Source organism: Aspergillus tanneri (genome assembly GCF_003426965.1).
Source record: "Aspergillus tanneri strain NIH1004 chromosome Unknown AapTan_5_pilon_pilon_pilon, whole genome shotgun sequence".
Lineage (NCBI taxonomy): Eukaryota > Fungi > Ascomycota > Eurotiomycetes > Eurotiales > Aspergillaceae > Aspergillus > Aspergillus tanneri.
In genome coordinates, this window is record NW_022984632.1 from 1,384,950 (window position 1) to 1,402,183 (window position 17,234).

The following is a 17,234-nucleotide window of genomic DNA, read 5'->3' on the forward strand; positions in this document are numbered from 1 at the left end:
TTCTCTGAGGCTCTCCAGAGTCGAGATTGGTTGATCGTGATCTTCCAGTCGCAGCTACTAACTCACAATTGAACAGCGAAAAGAGGCCTGTGTCTTGAAATTCTATCCTTGAATATCCATCCAACTGTCACGATGGAGGCTCAGGGGAGCACGGCTCAGTCCATCAGTGCGGGTAAGCACAGGAACTCCTCTATCTAAGAGCATATCCTTGGGAAACTGACCCCTCAATTCGCTGATCATAACAGACGAGATTGCCTTGTATGATCGGCAGATTCGTCTTTGGGGGTTGAAGGCACAGGAAAAGTGAGTTCGTAGATAATTTCGTCGTGTATCAGCTGTACGGACAGCCCTAATCTGGCCTTTCAGACTACGCTCGGCCAACATCCTCTTAATTACGTTCAAGGCGCTGGCAAATGAAATCGCTAAAAACCTGGTGCTAGCTGGGATTGGTACTCTAACCATCATCGATCATGAATCTGTTACGGAGGAGGATCTTGGGGCCCAATTCTTCGTCACAGAAGAGCACGTTGGCAAGAACGTATGTCGACCCCGACACTAATGGCACGATGGACCGTAATGACCTGAAACTACAGCGTGCACAAGCGGCAGCACCGTCTATCCGTGCCATGAACCCAAGGGTTCACCTCCATGTCGACACCGACGATGTTCATACCAAGCAGCCGGACTTCTTCGCGGGATTTGACGTCATTATCGCAACCGAACTTGATTATGCCACCTACGCAACCATAAATGCGGCGTGTCGTATTGCCAATCGTCCATTCTACGCGGCGGGATTGCACGGGTTTTATGGATTTGTCTTTGTCGACTTGATCGCCCATGATTTTGTGATTGAACGGTCCAAGTCGAATGTAGCGTCAGCAACGCAAGAAACTCCAACGCGGAGCATCGTCAGCATCACGACAAAGAAGGAGCAGGATAATGTCATCGAAATGGTCACCAAGCGGGAAAGCTATTCTCCGCTGATTCTGGCCAACACCTCTCCTCTCCCTGAAGATTTAACCCGGCTACCCCGGAAGCGTCGACAGGTTACCCCCCTCCTTACCTGCCTCCGGGCTCTGTGGGAGTTCCAGAAGATATCCGAAGGCCGACTGCCTACGTCCTCTCTCCAGGACCTCGAGTCCTTCACCAAGCTTGCCCGGGATCGCCACCATGAATTGAAACTAGATATCAGCACACTCGACTCGGTCTTTCTGCGCACCTTCTTGCAGAATCTGGGGAGTGAGTTGAGTCCCGTTGCGGCTTTTGTGGGCGGCAAGTTGGCCCAAGATGTGATCAACGTGTTGAGTGCTAGGGAACAGCCAATCCAGAATCTCTTGCTGTTTGACGGTGAGAAATCCGTGGCGCCCGTCTACCCCTTGCATCCCTTCTTTCCCCCGGAGGTGGAAAACGCCCTTCCTGCCGTTGTTCCTGTCGCAAACCCCATTTTGCTGGATGACGACCCGATTACGGGCAACGCAGATGGGACGGACTGACGAAAAAAAAAGATTCTCCAAAGAAAAAACAAAGGGCGAGATAAAACCCTCAAACTATTTGCCGGGGACTTTGATGACTTTTGTACTTTTAAAAGGAACACTTGCGAAGGTTACGTTCTGCTGATGCTCTTAGAGCTCTCTCTCTATGACGCCAGGGTCCGAATTACGACATATACGATAGATTTTAATGAGTTTTGGGAGTACCTATTCCTTGAAGTCTCTTGAAAGGCAGTCCCCATCCTACTTGCAGTGGAAATGTAGCAGCTTGGAAGAAATGGATACGATTAATGCATGCTAGAGACTAAAACCTCAGGAGTTGAACCAAGTATGATAAATATTAACCTTGCATATGTCAACACAACGCCATTCGAAACATTACAACCCAGATAATTTAAGACCCCGAACACCAGAATATAGCCAACAAAGAAAAAATGGAACAAAAAACGCCCTGGTTAGTATATTTTGCCCAGGGTGCAAAAGATTCTAGTCTCAAGCCTCACCAGAAGCTTGCTCAGTAAACAGGAAGATTTGAACATTTGGTTGTCGTACCCGAAAGCTGCTCCATGCTAAGTGAAGTGGACACGATGAAAAGAGAAAACAAAAAAAGATATTTTTAAAAAAAGCACATTTATTATCAATCAGGTTGACGAACCCTTCCCAACCAATGGGGAAGTTTCCTCGTCTTCAACTTTTCGGGGAGCCATGGAATGTCGCTCATCGCCGTTTAATTTGTCGTCTTCTTCCTCGTCGGATATGAGACCCTGTAGCTCGTATGCCTCGGCGTCACGGATACGCTGAGCATCCGAGTGCGAGCGGGCATGACCGTTCACAGTTGGACGCGGAAGGGATGCTTGAGAACGCTGGACCTTGGAACGAGATGGGCCTCGGCCGACATCCTCATCTTCATCACTACGAGAGCGGGATGCCTTCGTAGATTCGGGCCACGCGTGAACAGCGTAAACGTGGAGAAGCACATTGACAACTAGGACAGCGGTTAGCATACTCTCGAGGGGAAATTAGAATGAAAATATTTTAGGAAAAAGAAACATACAGAGGAAGAGTATGAAGGCGATGCTGTACAATATCAGAACATAGGACACATGTGTAATTTCCGCTTCATGTAGCAAGTGCATCTGTTCTTCCGTGGCACCCATGAATAGAAATCCCGAGGCATACAAGAGCTAAAGGAATAGTAAGCACAAAGAAGGCCAACACCACGATTCTCCTGTTCAGTAGATACTTACAAAAGGGGTCAAATATTGGAAGCTATTGGGATCCAAGCCATCCGAGCTGACGGTGGACCGGTCCCTCAATACGAAAGAAATCTCGATGATCCTCGTGCCACCGGCCGCCATCAGCGTATACCCAAAAATGGTATGGACCATCGTGCTGATTGGCAAATGCTGCGGATGAGCCGACATGGCATAGCCCGTAAGAATAATGACAATGGCTGGGATCAAGTTCCGCTTGGGGCGACCGTCCCGACTGCGACTCAACCAAATCCCCAGAAGTCCGGCGCACCACCAGACAATGCCCATAGTGGTGTGCTGCAGGTCGTTATGGACCCAAGGCTGACCCCATCGATGTTCGGTAAAAGTATTGACACATCCCCAGGCGGCGATCACCAGGGAGTCGAAGAACTCCTGGCTCCGGCCGGTGCGGCGCAACCAAAACTGGCCCACCAGGAGGAGGATGGTAAGCAATATTCCGTAGGCGATGAAGGCGCTGCCCATGATGAAATGGGCTAGACACTGTCCCAGATGATCATCCCTGCAGAAGCCCATGGATGTAATCCCTCCGAACACCATCTGAATCCAGCTCACGAGGGGCATTGCCTTGCCCATGACCCCATGTGCAGCAACGATATAGCGGCGGATGCGTCCGTGAATCCCCTTGGACAAGTGCAGCTTGAGATAAAATCCCAGTACGATTTGCACAACCATCATGAGCATCAGGGAGTTTGCGAACGACGCATGGATGTTCTTCGAAAACTGTCGGCCCTTATGTGCGTGACCCAAAAAGTACGCCACCACTGCGATCACCGTTCCGACAATTTGAAGAGGGACATGCCACCGGGAGCGGACGATCTAGAGCAGAACGAGGTACACGTCGGAGGTTAGAAGGGGTTCACAAGAAAAAGAAAAAAAAAATAGAGAGTAAAAGCAGAAGTACATACCCCGAGGACCATACCTAACGGGAAGATAATCCCAAAGGCAAAACCCATCAAAATAATATGAGCCCATAACGTCGAATCCTAGAGAGCGAGCGTTAGAAGACTTCCGATCGTCTGTAAGATGGACCACTGGATAACGTACAATGGGATCCTCCGAGATGGCAGCACCTTCGGGGATATTATCATGACCACCGTGAGCGGAGACGGGGGCGATCAAAAGCAGGGCCGTCAACATCCCCCGGGGATCTAGGGGATTGATCCACATCGTCGATTCCTTTTTCTAGGGGGAAAGAAAGGAAGAAAGGAGGACGGAGGGGATGAAGAAGACAAGAGGAGATGGAGAGAGAAAGAAATGATGACGCGGAGGGAATGGAAAGTGAGACGGCTTTCCGGCGCTCCGGATTGGTCGACTCGATCTCCTAGAATGTATATATCCTCCGAGTACTACAAAAGTATCTATATCTATACTGGCTTCTCTTAGTCCTCGATCCTACTGAGACAAGAGACATCTTTTATAATAACATTCCTCTGGTGATCTTATCCATTATGGGCGCGCAGAGTCCCTCCACGAACAACGTCCACCCACCAGAGCTCTCGCCTCTTTTTCCCCAACAGCACGCGCAAAGGGAGCGTAGACTAGTATGTCCATACATCTATCCATCCATCCATTTTTTCCCATGGATTGAATCCATCGAAACAACCTTCTCTAATCTGATAAATCAGAACGCCCTTACTACATCCATCACGATGCTCGAATCGCAGATAGCCGAGGCTGAAGCCGAGATTGCGGAAATCAAATCATCCCTAAAGTGCGTATGAAGGAACTCCTCTCATGCATCGCATCCAGTGTAGCTCATATCCATCTTCTAACCCACTGCAGAGGTGATCCGGCGACAACGGTTCAACGGCATATCCGTCTTCTCCATGAGTACAACGAGATCAAGGACATCGGACAAGGCTTAATGGGTCTCATTGCGGAAGCGCGAGGAGTGCGTCAGATCGACGTGCAGCGAGAGTATGGTGTAGGGGATCGAGATTGATCATCTAGTATTTAGTAAGTGTCCTACGAACGGTACAAATCTTTAGTTTATTCCTACGGATATACCCTGTGAAGGGTGGATAAGATATCCTCTCAAATGATATGACAAATTACAAAAAAAAATAAAAAACTTCATTATGTCAGATGAGTAGAGTAATCAGTGGTATCATTGAGCGAAGAATTTTATGGTCTAACATACATAACAAAGGCAGAACAAAGCACCAAAGACCTCAAAAGAACCAACCATTCGAGGAAGGAAGAGAGGGTTAAAACATTAACAATTAGGTAGGGGAGAAAGGAGAGAAATGATGCATGCGGTAGATCAGGATCTGATGGCGGGCGATGGCACTAAATATGTGCGAGAATTAGATAGGATTAGGTATTTAATGACTCTTCCCCAGACTCTGAAGGTTGACCAGTTCGTAGTAACGGCCCTTGTTGCGAATCAGCTCGTGGTGCGTCCCGCTTTCGACGATCTTCCCTTGATCAAAGACATAGATGATATCGGCTTTCTGGATCGTGCTTAGTCGATGCGCCACTGCAATCGTGGTTCGACCACGAGCGGCGGCATCCAGCGCGGCCTGGACGACCTTCTCGGATTCCGAATCAAGGGCGGAAGTGGCTTCATCAAGAAGAAGGATTTTGGGGTCTCGGAGGAGAGCACGGGCAATGGCCACTCGCTGCTTCTGCCCGCCAGACAACATGCCCCCCTTGCTGCCCACAACGGTGTTAAATCCTTCCCTGTATGGAGGTCATGGTTAGTCCATGAATCGAGACTGAACGAGTTGAGGGGGGCACTTACGGGAGAGACGTGATGAAGTCATAGATATTGGCATCCTTACACGCCTGCACAATGGCCTCTTCGGACATCTCATCCTTGTCGACTCCCAGCATAATGTTATCCCTGATCGTTCCTTGATACAGCGTCGGCTCCTGGCTGACCAGCGACAAGAAACTGCGGTACGAATTGACATTGAGGTCCGTGATATCCTTTCCATCCACCAAGATTCTACCAGAAAGGGCATCGTAAAAGCGCTCCAGAAGAGCAATGGTCGTGCTTTTGCCACAGCCACTCGGTCCCACGAGGGCAATATACTGCCCAGGCTTGACACTGAGGTTCAGACCCCGGAGAACGGGCTGTTCTGGGCGAGTGGGATACCGAAAATGCACGTCGCGGAACTCGATTTCACCCTCCATGGAGTCCAGTTTAATCCCTTTCTCCGACCAGATATCAATGCTGGGCTTTCGGTCAAACAATTTCCTGAACTGAGCAGCAGCATTCTTCGCTTTCCCCATGTCGGGAGAAAAAGAGAAGACCGTTCCGGCGGACTGGGCGCCAAAAAGGATCTCAGAGAAGCAGACAAAGAAGCGGAAGACGCTGTATTCATGGTGCCCGAGAAGCGTGCCTCCATACCAGAACCCGAGGGCGACGCAGAAGAAAACCAAGGCCTGTGAGCAGGCGTACAGAATGGAGGACTTGAACACAGAAATCAGACTCTTCCTACCTTGTGCTTCTAGCTGGCTGTGGTAAACATCCCAGACATCCTGCTCACGGGTAAGAGAGGCCACTGTCCGAATGGCCGATGTGGCCTCACAGGCATAGCTCGCAGACCCTTCGTAGGCGTTCTTGGAGCGTTGTTGAAATTGGGCAAGCATATAAAACCGGTAGAATCCACAGGCCAAGAGGATCGGGACCACCGAAATGCAAACCAGAGCCAACTTCCACCCAATAGCAAGCGAGATTATAATCGCCGCGCCCAGGGTCGTCGAGGTCATAATAATAGTCCCCAAGGTTACACCGCTGACTCCCGACAGATGCTTCGTCTCGGTTGAGAGGAAGGAGGTCAACGCACCAGTGCTATTTTCCTCCCGGTCGAAGAAGGTGATGTCTTGACGAAGGATTGACCTGAAGGCTTCGCCTCGCGCACGGCGGATAAGCGCTTCAGAGCATATGGCAAATGCAGCGCCATTGATGGAAAGGCTGATGAATTGAGCGATCCCAACCACGAAGAACATCAACGACCAAAAGTTGGCATCACTTCGGATTTGATCATGCATAGCAGAGCCTAACGAGAGCGCACTAATTGCCTTGGCGTACAAGACTGCTTGAGTTGGTTGACCACCTCCCGCGAGGAACGAAAAGACGAAGCCCACCACCATATACAGGATCTCCGGCCGATTGAAAGAAGCGATGAATTTGATTAGCGTCCAGAGCGAATATTTCTGGCCTGCTTCTGGGGTTCTCTTGGAAAGGACAGCACTGGATACAGACTTGTGGGTTCCCGAGCGCGCAAACTCCAAACGGGCTTTCTCATCATGGGCGTCGAGCGAAGCTGAACCACTGTAGGCAGTCTTGATGCGGGACATATCATCGTTTGGAAGGACGTAGTCCTCCAGGTCGTCATCGGCCTCCAAGGCTTCGGCATCCTTTTCTTCGTTGATCCGCTGCGCCTCCACAAGGCTATGATACGTGCCTTGACGATCCACCAACTGATCGTGGGTACCTTGCTCCACGATCTTGCCGTCAACCAAGACAACGATATTGTGGGCTGACTTGATCGTCGATAGACGATGAGCGATCACTATGGTGGTTCGGCCCTCGGCCGCCTTATCAAGGGCAGCTTGAACAACTCCCTCCGACTTGGTATCCAATGCAGATGTTGCCTCGTCAAGCAAGAGGATCTTGGGGTCGCTGACAACTGCACGCGCGATGGCAATACGCTGCTTCTGACCACCGGAGAGCAAGAAGCCCCGCTGGCCAACGTTGGTCTCATATCCCTCGGGCAGCGCCATGATGAAATCGTGAGCATTGGCCATCTTGGCCGCATTCTCAATCAGCTCTTGGATCTTGTCCTGTGACTCGTTCTCGAACTTCGTGCCGATCAGTCCGTATCGGATGTTCTGGTATATAGTGGTGCCAAAAAGAACGGGCTCCTGGCTAACCAAGGAGATTTGCTGTCGTAACCATCGGAGGTTAAGGTTCTGAATGTCATGGCCATCCAACAAAACATTGCCTCCAACGGGGAGATAGAAACGCTCGACCAGTCCAACAACGGTACTCTTTCCAGAGCCAGAAGGGCCAACCAACGCGGTGGTTTTACCTGCTGGCATAGTTAGAGAGATACCATCCATAATAGTTACCTCAGGCCGTGAAGGGTAGATGTGCTTCACATCACAGAATTCGATGTTGCCTTGGAGGTCTGCGACAGTCTCTCCTTCATCCGAGTACGGATCCAACGGTGACGGACGATCAATGGTGCTGAAGATCTTTGCCGCTGCAGCAACAGCATTGGTAAAAGCCTGGCCATTGGGACTAACATTTCCCAAACTGAAGGAGCCAATCAAGATAGCCATCAGCACAGTGAGGACCTGGCCCACGTCAACTTCTCCGTTGACAAGGAACCGTGATCCCATCCAGAACCCTAGGCCGTAATTCGAAAACATAATGCCAAACATCCCGCCGACCATCATACCAAGAATGATCTGGTTTTTTCTCCCCCACTTCTCTGCCTCGGCCAAATGCACCTCGTACTGCCTGGCAAGCTTATCCTGGGTGCCAAATGCAGTAGCGTTTCGGATTGAACTGATGACTTCCTCCGCCACGGTTCCACCGGCGCCGTAACTATCCAAAGACCGCTTGCTGTACTTGATAATAAACCGGGAGCCGCCTCCCATGACCAGAACCAGAGCAACGATGGTCGAAGTGCAAATCAAGGCCAGTTTCCAGTACTTGACGTAGGCAACGATGAATGCAGTGACAAACGTAGCGATTGCTGTCAGTGTCAATCCAACTTTCTCGGAGACACCATCCTGGATGAGGTTCGTATCGGCGGTGATACGAGTGGTCACTTCACCAGCGCCAAGTTTATCGAAATAGGCCATATTTTGCCGGAGAATGGACTCGAGGTAATGCTCGCGAATCTTTTGGGTGACATGTTCCCCGGTGTATATGAATCCAACGGTGCTGATATAGACGGTGACAAACTCAGCAATACCGAGATAGACGAAGTACAACACATTCTTCGTCAGCTGGTGATAGAATTCGGAGTATTCAATCTCTCCCAGGGTGATATCTCGCATAGCCGAAGCCAAGGAGCCAAACAGAATCTAACGAAGAGTCAGTGGATTGTATAACATCTTGTCAAGAGCCATGTAGCACATACAGTAAACAACGGCAAGGCTGCACCCGCCGCGATGGCGCAGATGGCGCTCACCAAGATGGCCAGCATGTCCATCCGGGACGCATAGCGATAGAGGCCAAAGAAGGATACAGTGGCATCCTCCGCCTCCAGCTGCTTCTTCAGGATATCCCTTTCATGAGCCGAGAGGTGGGCATACAGAGGGTCAGGTTGGTCTGCGTTGATCACATTTCCGGCGGGCGGTGGCTTCGATCCTGCTTCTTTACTTCCATCAGGGGTGATTGTCGAGCTGGAGACGGACAAGTTATTGGTCGATTTCGTCCCTTTCACAGATGTGGCTGGGACCGGGGCAACTTCGTAAGACGCACCGGGAGTTTCCTTCTCCGGTAGAGACATGATGCTTTTAAGTCTTGATACCTTCTCCAGCCCCTTGGTGTCCGAAGGTTGTAGGAGTTGGGACCTGGAGACAGAAAGCTAGGTAGACAATAGATCCAATTACTGCATGGGGGAGGGAAAGATCAGGTAAAGGTAGAGAGATAAGTTGATATGCGGTTTGCCAGGAATGGGTATAACCACGAAAAACGAAAACACCGGCAGAGAAGACTGAAAGCCAATATAAATCGATCTCCGAGCAAGATAGATTCTGTAGGCAATTGATTGCTTCCACGCCCACGATACCAGAGGGAGGATGGGCCAGGCGGGAAAAAGGGTGGACCTATCCAAACCCGAACGCTCTCTCAGGATAAAATCAGGATAGCAGGCAAGATAACATACGTAGACAAGTCAAGCTTAAGCCTTAAATAAGCAACATAATCTACTAACTATCAACTAAAGGGGGGGAGGGGAGTAAGCGGGCTGTAGGCTTTTTTTTTATTTTTTTTTAGAAAAAAAAAAAAAAAATGTAAGTATATCCCAACTGACTTTGATCCATGCGACCGGACCCCCGACATTCCGATGGCTTTTTATGCAGGACCAACAACGACATATCTAGTTGATGTAAGCAAGAAGGCTTTGTTGCCACCCGAAAAGAATTGGAAAAGTGACAAAAAAATGTGCTATAGCGCATTCACCTATCTTTAGTTTCATCTTGGTTCAGTCCCTGTTCATTTCTTCATTCGTTCCAGATTCGCTGGATGACACTCTGGTTCCTTATGCTGTACTGTACATCCAAATGCCAAACTTCCAACTAGAGTCCAGTCTAATGCTATAGGATCCTTGTTTCAGTTGATCAGTATTAACGATGACTCATTCGTTAATTCCGATGGATTTTCTGAAACTTGACTGATACATACTCTGTACATACATACGGACATATTCCAGGTCTATACAAGAATCGAACAATAGAGGAAATGTCTGCCCTGAATCATAGAGGAGGTCATATCGATTTCATCTTATTATACATATGGAACATCCCCCCAGTATTACAAACTACAAGGGGATCTACTCCGTACTCCATACTCAGATAAAGTCCCAATACAATTGGAGCCGCAGGCGGGTCAAAAGCAGCGTACCGTTCCATGTATGTAAATCAAGGGCTCGTATTCGCTTCCTTGTTTATGAAGTCGGCATCGGACGCTCCGCTCTCCGGCTCCACTGCATCATTAAAGGGGGAAGTGATTGGTTGCTCTTAGTAACTCCATTCTAACGGTACATCTGCATTGGCTTATGAGCCTTATGGGCATTAGGCACCAATCATGAAAACCTCGCCCCTGTATGGGCTACTCTGTGTTTTCGGACCAGTCAAGGAAAATCAAATAATAACAACAAATGGATACAGTGTACGCTAACAGAAGCAAGGGTGAATGCTTAGATTGCGAGTACCGTAAACAGTCCCCGAAGTTTCCCAATCTAGTCCTGTGGTTTTGTGACTGTGATCAACTCCAGGCACTGTTAGGATCACCTCAGATTCTCAAGGCCAGACCCTCTTTGACTCATCTCATGTCTCGATGGAACTGCCGATAATTATGAAGAGAGTTTGGTCTCCTACGGAACTCCCCGAGAAACCACGGGCTCAGGTAGATCACAAGCCTCTTCAAGCTTTCAAAGTTGAGACAGACCATGAATCCTTGATTGATGACTCAATTTAGGAATGGATGCCTTGTGGAAATTACCGTAGGATTCAGTTCATCCAATGCTACAGAGTACTATGCGTTACATTGCTGCATCATCCAGATGAGTAAGAAAGACCCAAATTCAGGGTATCAGTAAATATCAACCGCGGAGAAGAGATGTTCCATCCAGATCCATCGACACAACAGTCACAGGAACCCCACTATTCTAATTTATGCCTCAGGCATAAGATAAATCACATGACCAAATGGAAGCGAACCACTAAGCCCTGTCCGCACAAAAAAAACCACCTCTACCGTAAGGCCCTTGAAGACGGTCGACAACCTCACTATCGCCAGTCCACATACCCAGCTCGCCGTCGCGACAAGCCTTCAAGATGCCGGTTAGCAAAACCCACCCCAGTCCTTGTCGATTATGTTTTGAATATGGCATAGAGTTGTCATAGACAGCTCATCTTATTTTATCACACCTGCCATTCAGGAACATGCAAAAGGAGTCCGTCAGATGATAGTTCGCTAACGTCTATGTTTTCTCTTGATTAGAGCCACAAGAGTTTCCGCACCAAGCAGAAGCTTGCCAAAGCCCAGAGACAGAACCGTCCCATTCCCCAGTGGATTCGTCTGAGGACCGGTAACACCATCAGGTAAATAATCACATCACCTCTCTTTTTTTCGAGGCACAGAGCCGTTTGGAAGATAAGGAGCGGAACAACGGGGGCTATTTCAACATCCGATGTATCTGGAGATGCGTTAGTCTAGTCCAAGGATAAGCAAGCTAGAAGGGGCTAAAAGCATGGCACCAAATTCGAAAGCAGCACAACCAAATGCCGGTGGAAATTAGCTGATGAGTGATGTTTCTATTTTTCAGATACAACGCCAAGCGGAGGCACTGGCGCAAGACCCGTCTCGGTATCTAAATTCGAGGACAAAACTTCATGCTTTTTCTTTGTCTGACCGAGATGTCATTCCCGATTGTTTCGTTCAATTGTGATACCGCAAATCATGCTCGCGACAATTTCTCTGCATCCTGAACACGTCCCGCTCTGACTTTCTCGCTCACTCGTTTGATCTGTTCGGCAATATTGGCAAGGATAAATCGCCTTGGAATCTTGATCCGGCTCTGGGCAACGGACGGTCGTTCAAGGTGAAAGACGGACGGTTATCAAACTACAAGCGGTGGTCGGGTTCCGATACTTTTTGCAATTATGTACACGAGCTGAGACAATAAAAAAAAATCATGATGGATAATGAGCCGCGAACGAGACATTAATCGGAAATTTTTCTCAAAACACTTGGATCTTCCGGCCTTGCTAGGCTGTGTTCCCTCGACCGTGAGGTCGCAGCCGAAAAGGAGTTGTGAGAAAGGTCACTGTCTGCAGAGGCTTGTAGAATACGGTGATGCGTAATTTTGTACTCCAATGCCAATCGTATGTGTGGTGTAGCCCCCCTCAAAAAAAAATAATTCAATTTGCGAACCGTGTCTGTCCAACGAATTACGCCAATTATTAAGGGTCTTTTTAATCGGCCAGTGAACCGGTACCTACATTACAACTACATTCCTGTCATTTGAACAAGCGCTTATTTTTTTATTTTTTTTTTTATTTTTTTTTGTCGGCCCAAGCTAAGATGTGACCTAGTACAACAAACGTATTTGAACAGTATGGGCCATTAAGTAGAATGAAAAAAAAAAAAAAAAAAAATATGAAACGAAAGGCTACATCTTCAGACCATAAGCCAAGAGGGGAAACAGTCAGTGAACGAAAAACCGCTTAAGAATTCCTAACGCCATAGAATTGAGAGAGGGACCTTTGAATAGAATAAAACTTGATTTGAAACAAGGACAGTACTTATATTCCAGGGGCCCAGGGGAAGTGATCCATTGAGATAAGCAATGGTAGCATTTGCCAGTGACGTGACATTAGCGGCTAGATTACAATGTCAGCCCATGAGTCAACGTATCCAATGGAGCGGACGGAGAGGGAGAGTGGTGACAAAGTTAGAGGGAGGTATTGTAAGGGGCAGCGACTTACTCCTCTGCCCATTCGTTCTCGCGACGGATTTGGTCCTCTTCTTCTGGAGTGAAATCATTCTGGATGTTGAAGGTCTTGCGAATCTCCTCGGGGGACTTGCCCTTGATCATGTTTGCAACAGTCTTGCAGCCCACATCCAAGAGACCCTTGATATCTAGGTAGTTGGCAGCCTAAAATGTGGCCAGTTAGCGTACATTCCATCACGCCAAGCGCATATACATACCAAGATAATCTCGAATAGCATCTCCTGGTCGACCTGCATAAACTTCTGGTCCCACTCATCAATGTCGGTGGTCTTGCGGCGAGAATCATCGTCGTCACCGGTGCTGGGGGGATCTTCCTTGTGGTGAGTACACCACTCGATGACCTTTCTCAGAACAGCCTCGTTGACCTATAGCAACACACATATCAGACAACGGCCCTCGACACAAACACAACGACGGGAGATAATCTGATCCGGACAACTTACATTGGGAATGGGAATAGATTCCCCAGTTTCACCAAGATCCTCCAGCATGTTTTTGATGAGGAGGGAGCGCTCGGCAACGGAACGTTCTATTTCCAAATGCAGTGGGTTATTTCAATGTCCCAGATAGAAAGAACCAGCAACTGGACTGGCGGGTCCACCAGCCATAACACGAGCAGCGCGAGTGTATGACTTACCGACAGAGATGTCGACGCCGTCGGAGCTTGTCATAACAAGAGTGTTCGACATTTTGACTAACGAAACTAGAACCGTCTGTCAGCCAACAGTGTGAGGACTGAAGGAGAAGACCTGCGTTGGGGGATACAGAGATAGGTGGGGAGGAACGCATACCAACACTAGAATAGCGGGAGGGTGATGAGAAAAGTTGAGAAGAATAATAGGGATCGAAGATTGGGAGAGATCGCAGCAGCTTTTTTAACTAGTGATAAGACTGTGGGTAGGATCACAGGAGATGAACTGTAGTTCAGTGAAGGAAAAAAGAAGCAGAAGCGATGAGGCTTAGTTGGAAGGTAACGGGCTGGTTAGCGCCGACATTGGAAGACTCAGAAAGCGAGTTCAATTCTCCAGAGAGGAAGGCGGCAAATGGTGGGGGTGTGTTGTGATTGGCAGGTGCTCGACTGGTGGCCTTCTACCTGGATGCTGCCTGATTGGGGGCAGGAATGCTGGAGAGTAATAATGACGATCGAGTGGAAAGGAACAGAAAAGAACAGATATTCCTTTCCTCTCTGTTTTTTACTTTTTTTTTTTTTTTTTTCTTTTCTTTCCTTTGGTTGTTGTTTCAGTGGACAGACAAGGACCGACTTGGGTATTTCTTTCTCTGTCCCGAAATAGAATACGAGATTGTATCTGGCTTCGGTCTTTCTGCAGCATGGTACCTACTCCAGTGTACACGTTGGATGAATAGTTACTGGCAGGTACTATGAAGTAAGCAGATGTATACCAGTATATACAATATAAATATGTTTCTTACAACGTATGTCGATGGGAACCACCCAACACATCTCTTCCAACACTCTCAGATGTGTAGCAGTGATCGACCCTTATACTCTGTAGTGTTCATCTGAGGACACAACCTGGGACTGTTTCAAGTGTTAAAAAATCTAGAAATAAAGAAATATCTTCCTTCCAATCCTCTCCATATATCCATCTCGAAGGACGATATCTTGTGGATGATCGTGTGTTATGGATCGCTGATTCCTTATTTCCTATCGCCGACCCACCATCACCGATTCACTAAGTAAATCATCTTGTCTTCTCCAGTACACCTCAATAGTGTCTTTTCTGTATTTCCCCCCTGTTGTCAGACCCCTCCGACGCGTCTCTCTCACCCAGTCAGAGGAGAGAGCGCGAAGACCGCATCAACAAGCTTCCCGGAAAGTCGCCGTACAGAAAATCCATCCCACTCGCTTTTCCACACTTGATAACGGAGATGTTATTCCTTGATTATTATTCTGACAACAAATAAGATATTATTTATTTATTTCTTTCTTCCCTAATATGCATCAGCAGCAGGTACTATGTACATAAAAAGAAATCAGAACAGAAATCCCCCCGACTACCTCGTTGCCAACAACACACGATCATAATATCGCATAATCATAATTCTAATCCTAATCCCTGGTGACCGTATAATTCTCCGCTATGTGGAGACGAACATACTTGCTGCTCTTAGTGATCCGGATTTACTTTACTCTTTCTCCTAGCTACCTGCATCCGGACGAGAATTTTCAGGGCCCTGAGGTGGTGGCAGGTAAGCTAAATCCATCCTCCCGATTCTGCATGACCGCGTCCTCCCTTCCGCCTCGCCGATCTGGCAACGATGGTTCTGCCCTCCTAGTCCATCTTTGCACAAATGATATTAACCTGCGAGATTCCCAGGACGTCTCCTCTCCTATCCCTCCAGGTTACCCTGGGAATTCACTGCGGAGAACCCGATCCGCAGCGCCTTTCCCCTATGGCCGACCTACGATGTGCCAATAAGCCTCCTCAAATGGTTCTACACCGAGACGGGGACCGTCAACCCACCCTCACAACTGGTCTACTATGTTCTGCGAGGTGTGATGTTCTTGTTAAGCTTCGTGCTGGAGGACTGGGCTGTTTATGAGTTGGTGCCCTACCCGCGCCATCGCCGAGCAACGGTGGTGCTGGTGGCATCGTCCTATGTCACATGGACATATCAGACGCACACCTTCTCCAACGCCCTAGAGACACTGCTGGTCGCCTGGGGGCTCGTCCTCATTCGCCGCATTGTTGCAAACAAGGTTTGGAGCACCCCCATTGTCAAGTCCGAGAAGACTCCCCGGGCTAAATAAGGGTTCTTCACAGCAACGCTCCTCCGTCTTCTCTTGCGCTGTGCTTTCCTTCATTGCCGTCGCAGGCATCTTCAACCGAATCACCTTCCCGGCCTTTTTTGTCATACCGGGGCTGCAGTTGCTGCCTTATTTTTGGCGCAAGTGAGTGTCGCAATTCCCTTCAGTCCACTCTTCTGTTCCCTGGATGCGAGATTGCTAACCCCGAGGAAACACTAGGCCAGCTTCGTTCGTCTCCTTTGTCGGATTTGGACTTCTATTCCTCTGCATTACTGTCATCGTTGACACGGCATTTTATAGGCCCTCTGCATCATTCCGTGATATCCTCCGTGCGCCTATTATCACACCCATCAACAACCTTCTCTACAACTCTGATAGCTCTAACTTGGCTCTCCATGGACTCCACCCTCGTTATCAACACTTTCTAGTCAACCTTCCACAGCTCCTGGGGCCTGCGTATGTGGTGATGATTCTGTCTTTTTGGAGTCTACCTGCTATCCCTTCGTGGTCGAAGGACATGCGTGCTGTTTCCGCTCTATCTGCGACCATGCTGTTATCTATCGTCCCTCACCAAGAGCCTCGCTTCTTAATTCCATGCGTCCCTTTGCTTCTCAGCTGCCTCCGCATTCCCAAGTCGCGTTGGTTCCTGGCGGCCTGGGTGATTTTCAACGCTGCCCTAGGATTCCTGATGGGTGTCTACCATCAAGGCGGCATCGTACCAGCTCAGCTTGCGATCCCTTCAATTATCTCAGCGAATGCAGTTACCCCAAACGGCGCCCCATTGGGGTCTGCCCCAGTGTCGGCGGTGGTGTTGTGGTGGAAGACCTACTCACCCCCACTGTGGCTGTTGGGTGACAGCGCTAACCATTCTTTGGATATTGAATCCCGAGACTTGATGGGCATGTCGGGCCCCGAGATGGACAAGGAACTTAGAAAATTAATCCCCTCTTGTCCTTCCAGGAACAAAAACGGTGCAGAGGACTTGGATACTGAGCTAGCAAGACACCCCGATGCAGTTTTCATAGTAGCCCCGAAGTCTGCCAAGTATCTGGACTCATACACAAAGTTGGAATCAGATCGCCCAGATCTGGAACTTCACGAGTTATGGTCCTATAGCAAGCATATCAACATGGATGATCTAGATTTCGGCACTGACGGAATCATTTCGACATTGCGGCGGGTGATTGGCAGGCGCGGATTAGCAGTTTGGGCAGTTCGGAGGCATTGCACCCGCGAGACCGACGAAATCTAGTAGGTTGGTAGTTTGATTGGGAGCCAACCAAACGTTCAGTTTCTTTCATCATATTTTCCAGTTCCTATCGAATTTTTGAATTCCCTGGTTTTGGTCTCGTGCATTAATACCCACCGCCGTCATATCATCCATAACTTATCATCTTATATTCCTTTTTTACCGGTTGATTGTTCACCTGCGTCATTTCCCATTTGAGATGGATTTATCCCAGATACCTACCTACCTACTTTGGGGACCTAGGCT

The 17,234-nt window shown here is 48.6% G+C and overlaps 6 protein-coding genes across 6 annotated transcripts; 3 read left to right on the forward strand and 3 right to left on the reverse strand.

Moving 5' to 3' along the window:
- Nucleotides 1-132: 132 nt before the first annotated feature.
- On the forward strand, nucleotides 133-1,493 carry ATNIH1004_009881 (E1 ubiquitin-activating protein AOS1; the record flags this gene model as incomplete). Its single annotated transcript, XM_033574463.1, has 4 exons — nucleotides 133-172; nucleotides 246-303; nucleotides 367-538; nucleotides 594-1,493. The coding sequence occupies 4 exons, from the start codon at nucleotides 133-135 to the stop codon at nucleotides 1,491-1,493; spliced, it is 1,170 nt and encodes a 389-aa protein (XP_033422481.1).
- A 638-nt stretch (nucleotides 1,494-2,131) lies between these two features.
- ATNIH1004_009882 (Ytp1 family protein) lies at nucleotides 2,132-3,931 on the reverse strand (the record flags this gene model as incomplete). Its single annotated transcript, XM_033574464.1, has 5 exons — nucleotides 2,132-2,475; nucleotides 2,545-2,674; nucleotides 2,738-3,580; nucleotides 3,670-3,747; nucleotides 3,809-3,931. The coding sequence occupies 5 exons, from the start codon at nucleotides 3,929-3,931 to the stop codon at nucleotides 2,132-2,134; spliced, it is 1,518 nt and encodes a 505-aa protein (XP_033422482.1).
- Nucleotides 3,932-4,212: 281 nt separating this feature from the next.
- On the forward strand, nucleotides 4,213-4,706 carry ATNIH1004_009883 (SWI5/SAE3 family protein; the record flags this gene model as incomplete). Its single annotated transcript, XM_033574465.1, has 3 exons — nucleotides 4,213-4,305; nucleotides 4,390-4,475; nucleotides 4,547-4,706. 3 exons carry the CDS (start codon nucleotides 4,213-4,215, stop codon nucleotides 4,704-4,706), a joined length of 339 nt encoding a protein of 112 aa, XP_033422483.1.
- Nucleotides 4,707-5,088: 382 nt separating this feature from the next.
- mdr1 (ABC multidrug transporter Mdr1) lies at nucleotides 5,089-9,240 on the reverse strand (the record flags this gene model as incomplete). The annotated part of the gene is made up of 3 exons (XM_033574466.1): nucleotides 5,089-5,446; nucleotides 5,508-8,812; nucleotides 8,869-9,240. 3 exons carry the CDS (start codon nucleotides 9,238-9,240, stop codon nucleotides 5,089-5,091), a joined length of 4,035 nt encoding a protein of 1,344 aa, XP_033422484.1.
- Nucleotides 9,241-12,831: 3,591 nt separating this feature from the next.
- Nucleotides 12,832-13,658, reverse strand: skpA (SCF ubiquitin ligase subunit skpA; the record flags this gene model as incomplete). The annotated part of the gene is made up of 5 exons (XM_033574467.1): nucleotides 12,832-12,838; nucleotides 12,944-13,113; nucleotides 13,167-13,334; nucleotides 13,413-13,498; nucleotides 13,607-13,658. The coding sequence occupies 5 exons, from the start codon at nucleotides 13,656-13,658 to the stop codon at nucleotides 12,832-12,834; spliced, it is 483 nt and encodes a 160-aa protein (XP_033422485.1).
- A 1,413-nt stretch (nucleotides 13,659-15,071) lies between these two features.
- On the forward strand, nucleotides 15,072-16,991 carry smp3 (glycosylphosphatidylinositol-alpha 1,2 mannosyltransferase smp3; the record flags this gene model as incomplete). Its single annotated transcript, XM_033574468.1, has 4 exons — nucleotides 15,072-15,252; nucleotides 15,309-15,691; nucleotides 15,756-15,883; nucleotides 15,959-16,991. The coding sequence occupies 4 exons, from the start codon at nucleotides 15,072-15,074 to the stop codon at nucleotides 16,989-16,991; spliced, it is 1,725 nt and encodes a 574-aa protein (XP_033422486.1).
- Nucleotides 16,992-17,234: the final 243 nt, after the last annotated feature.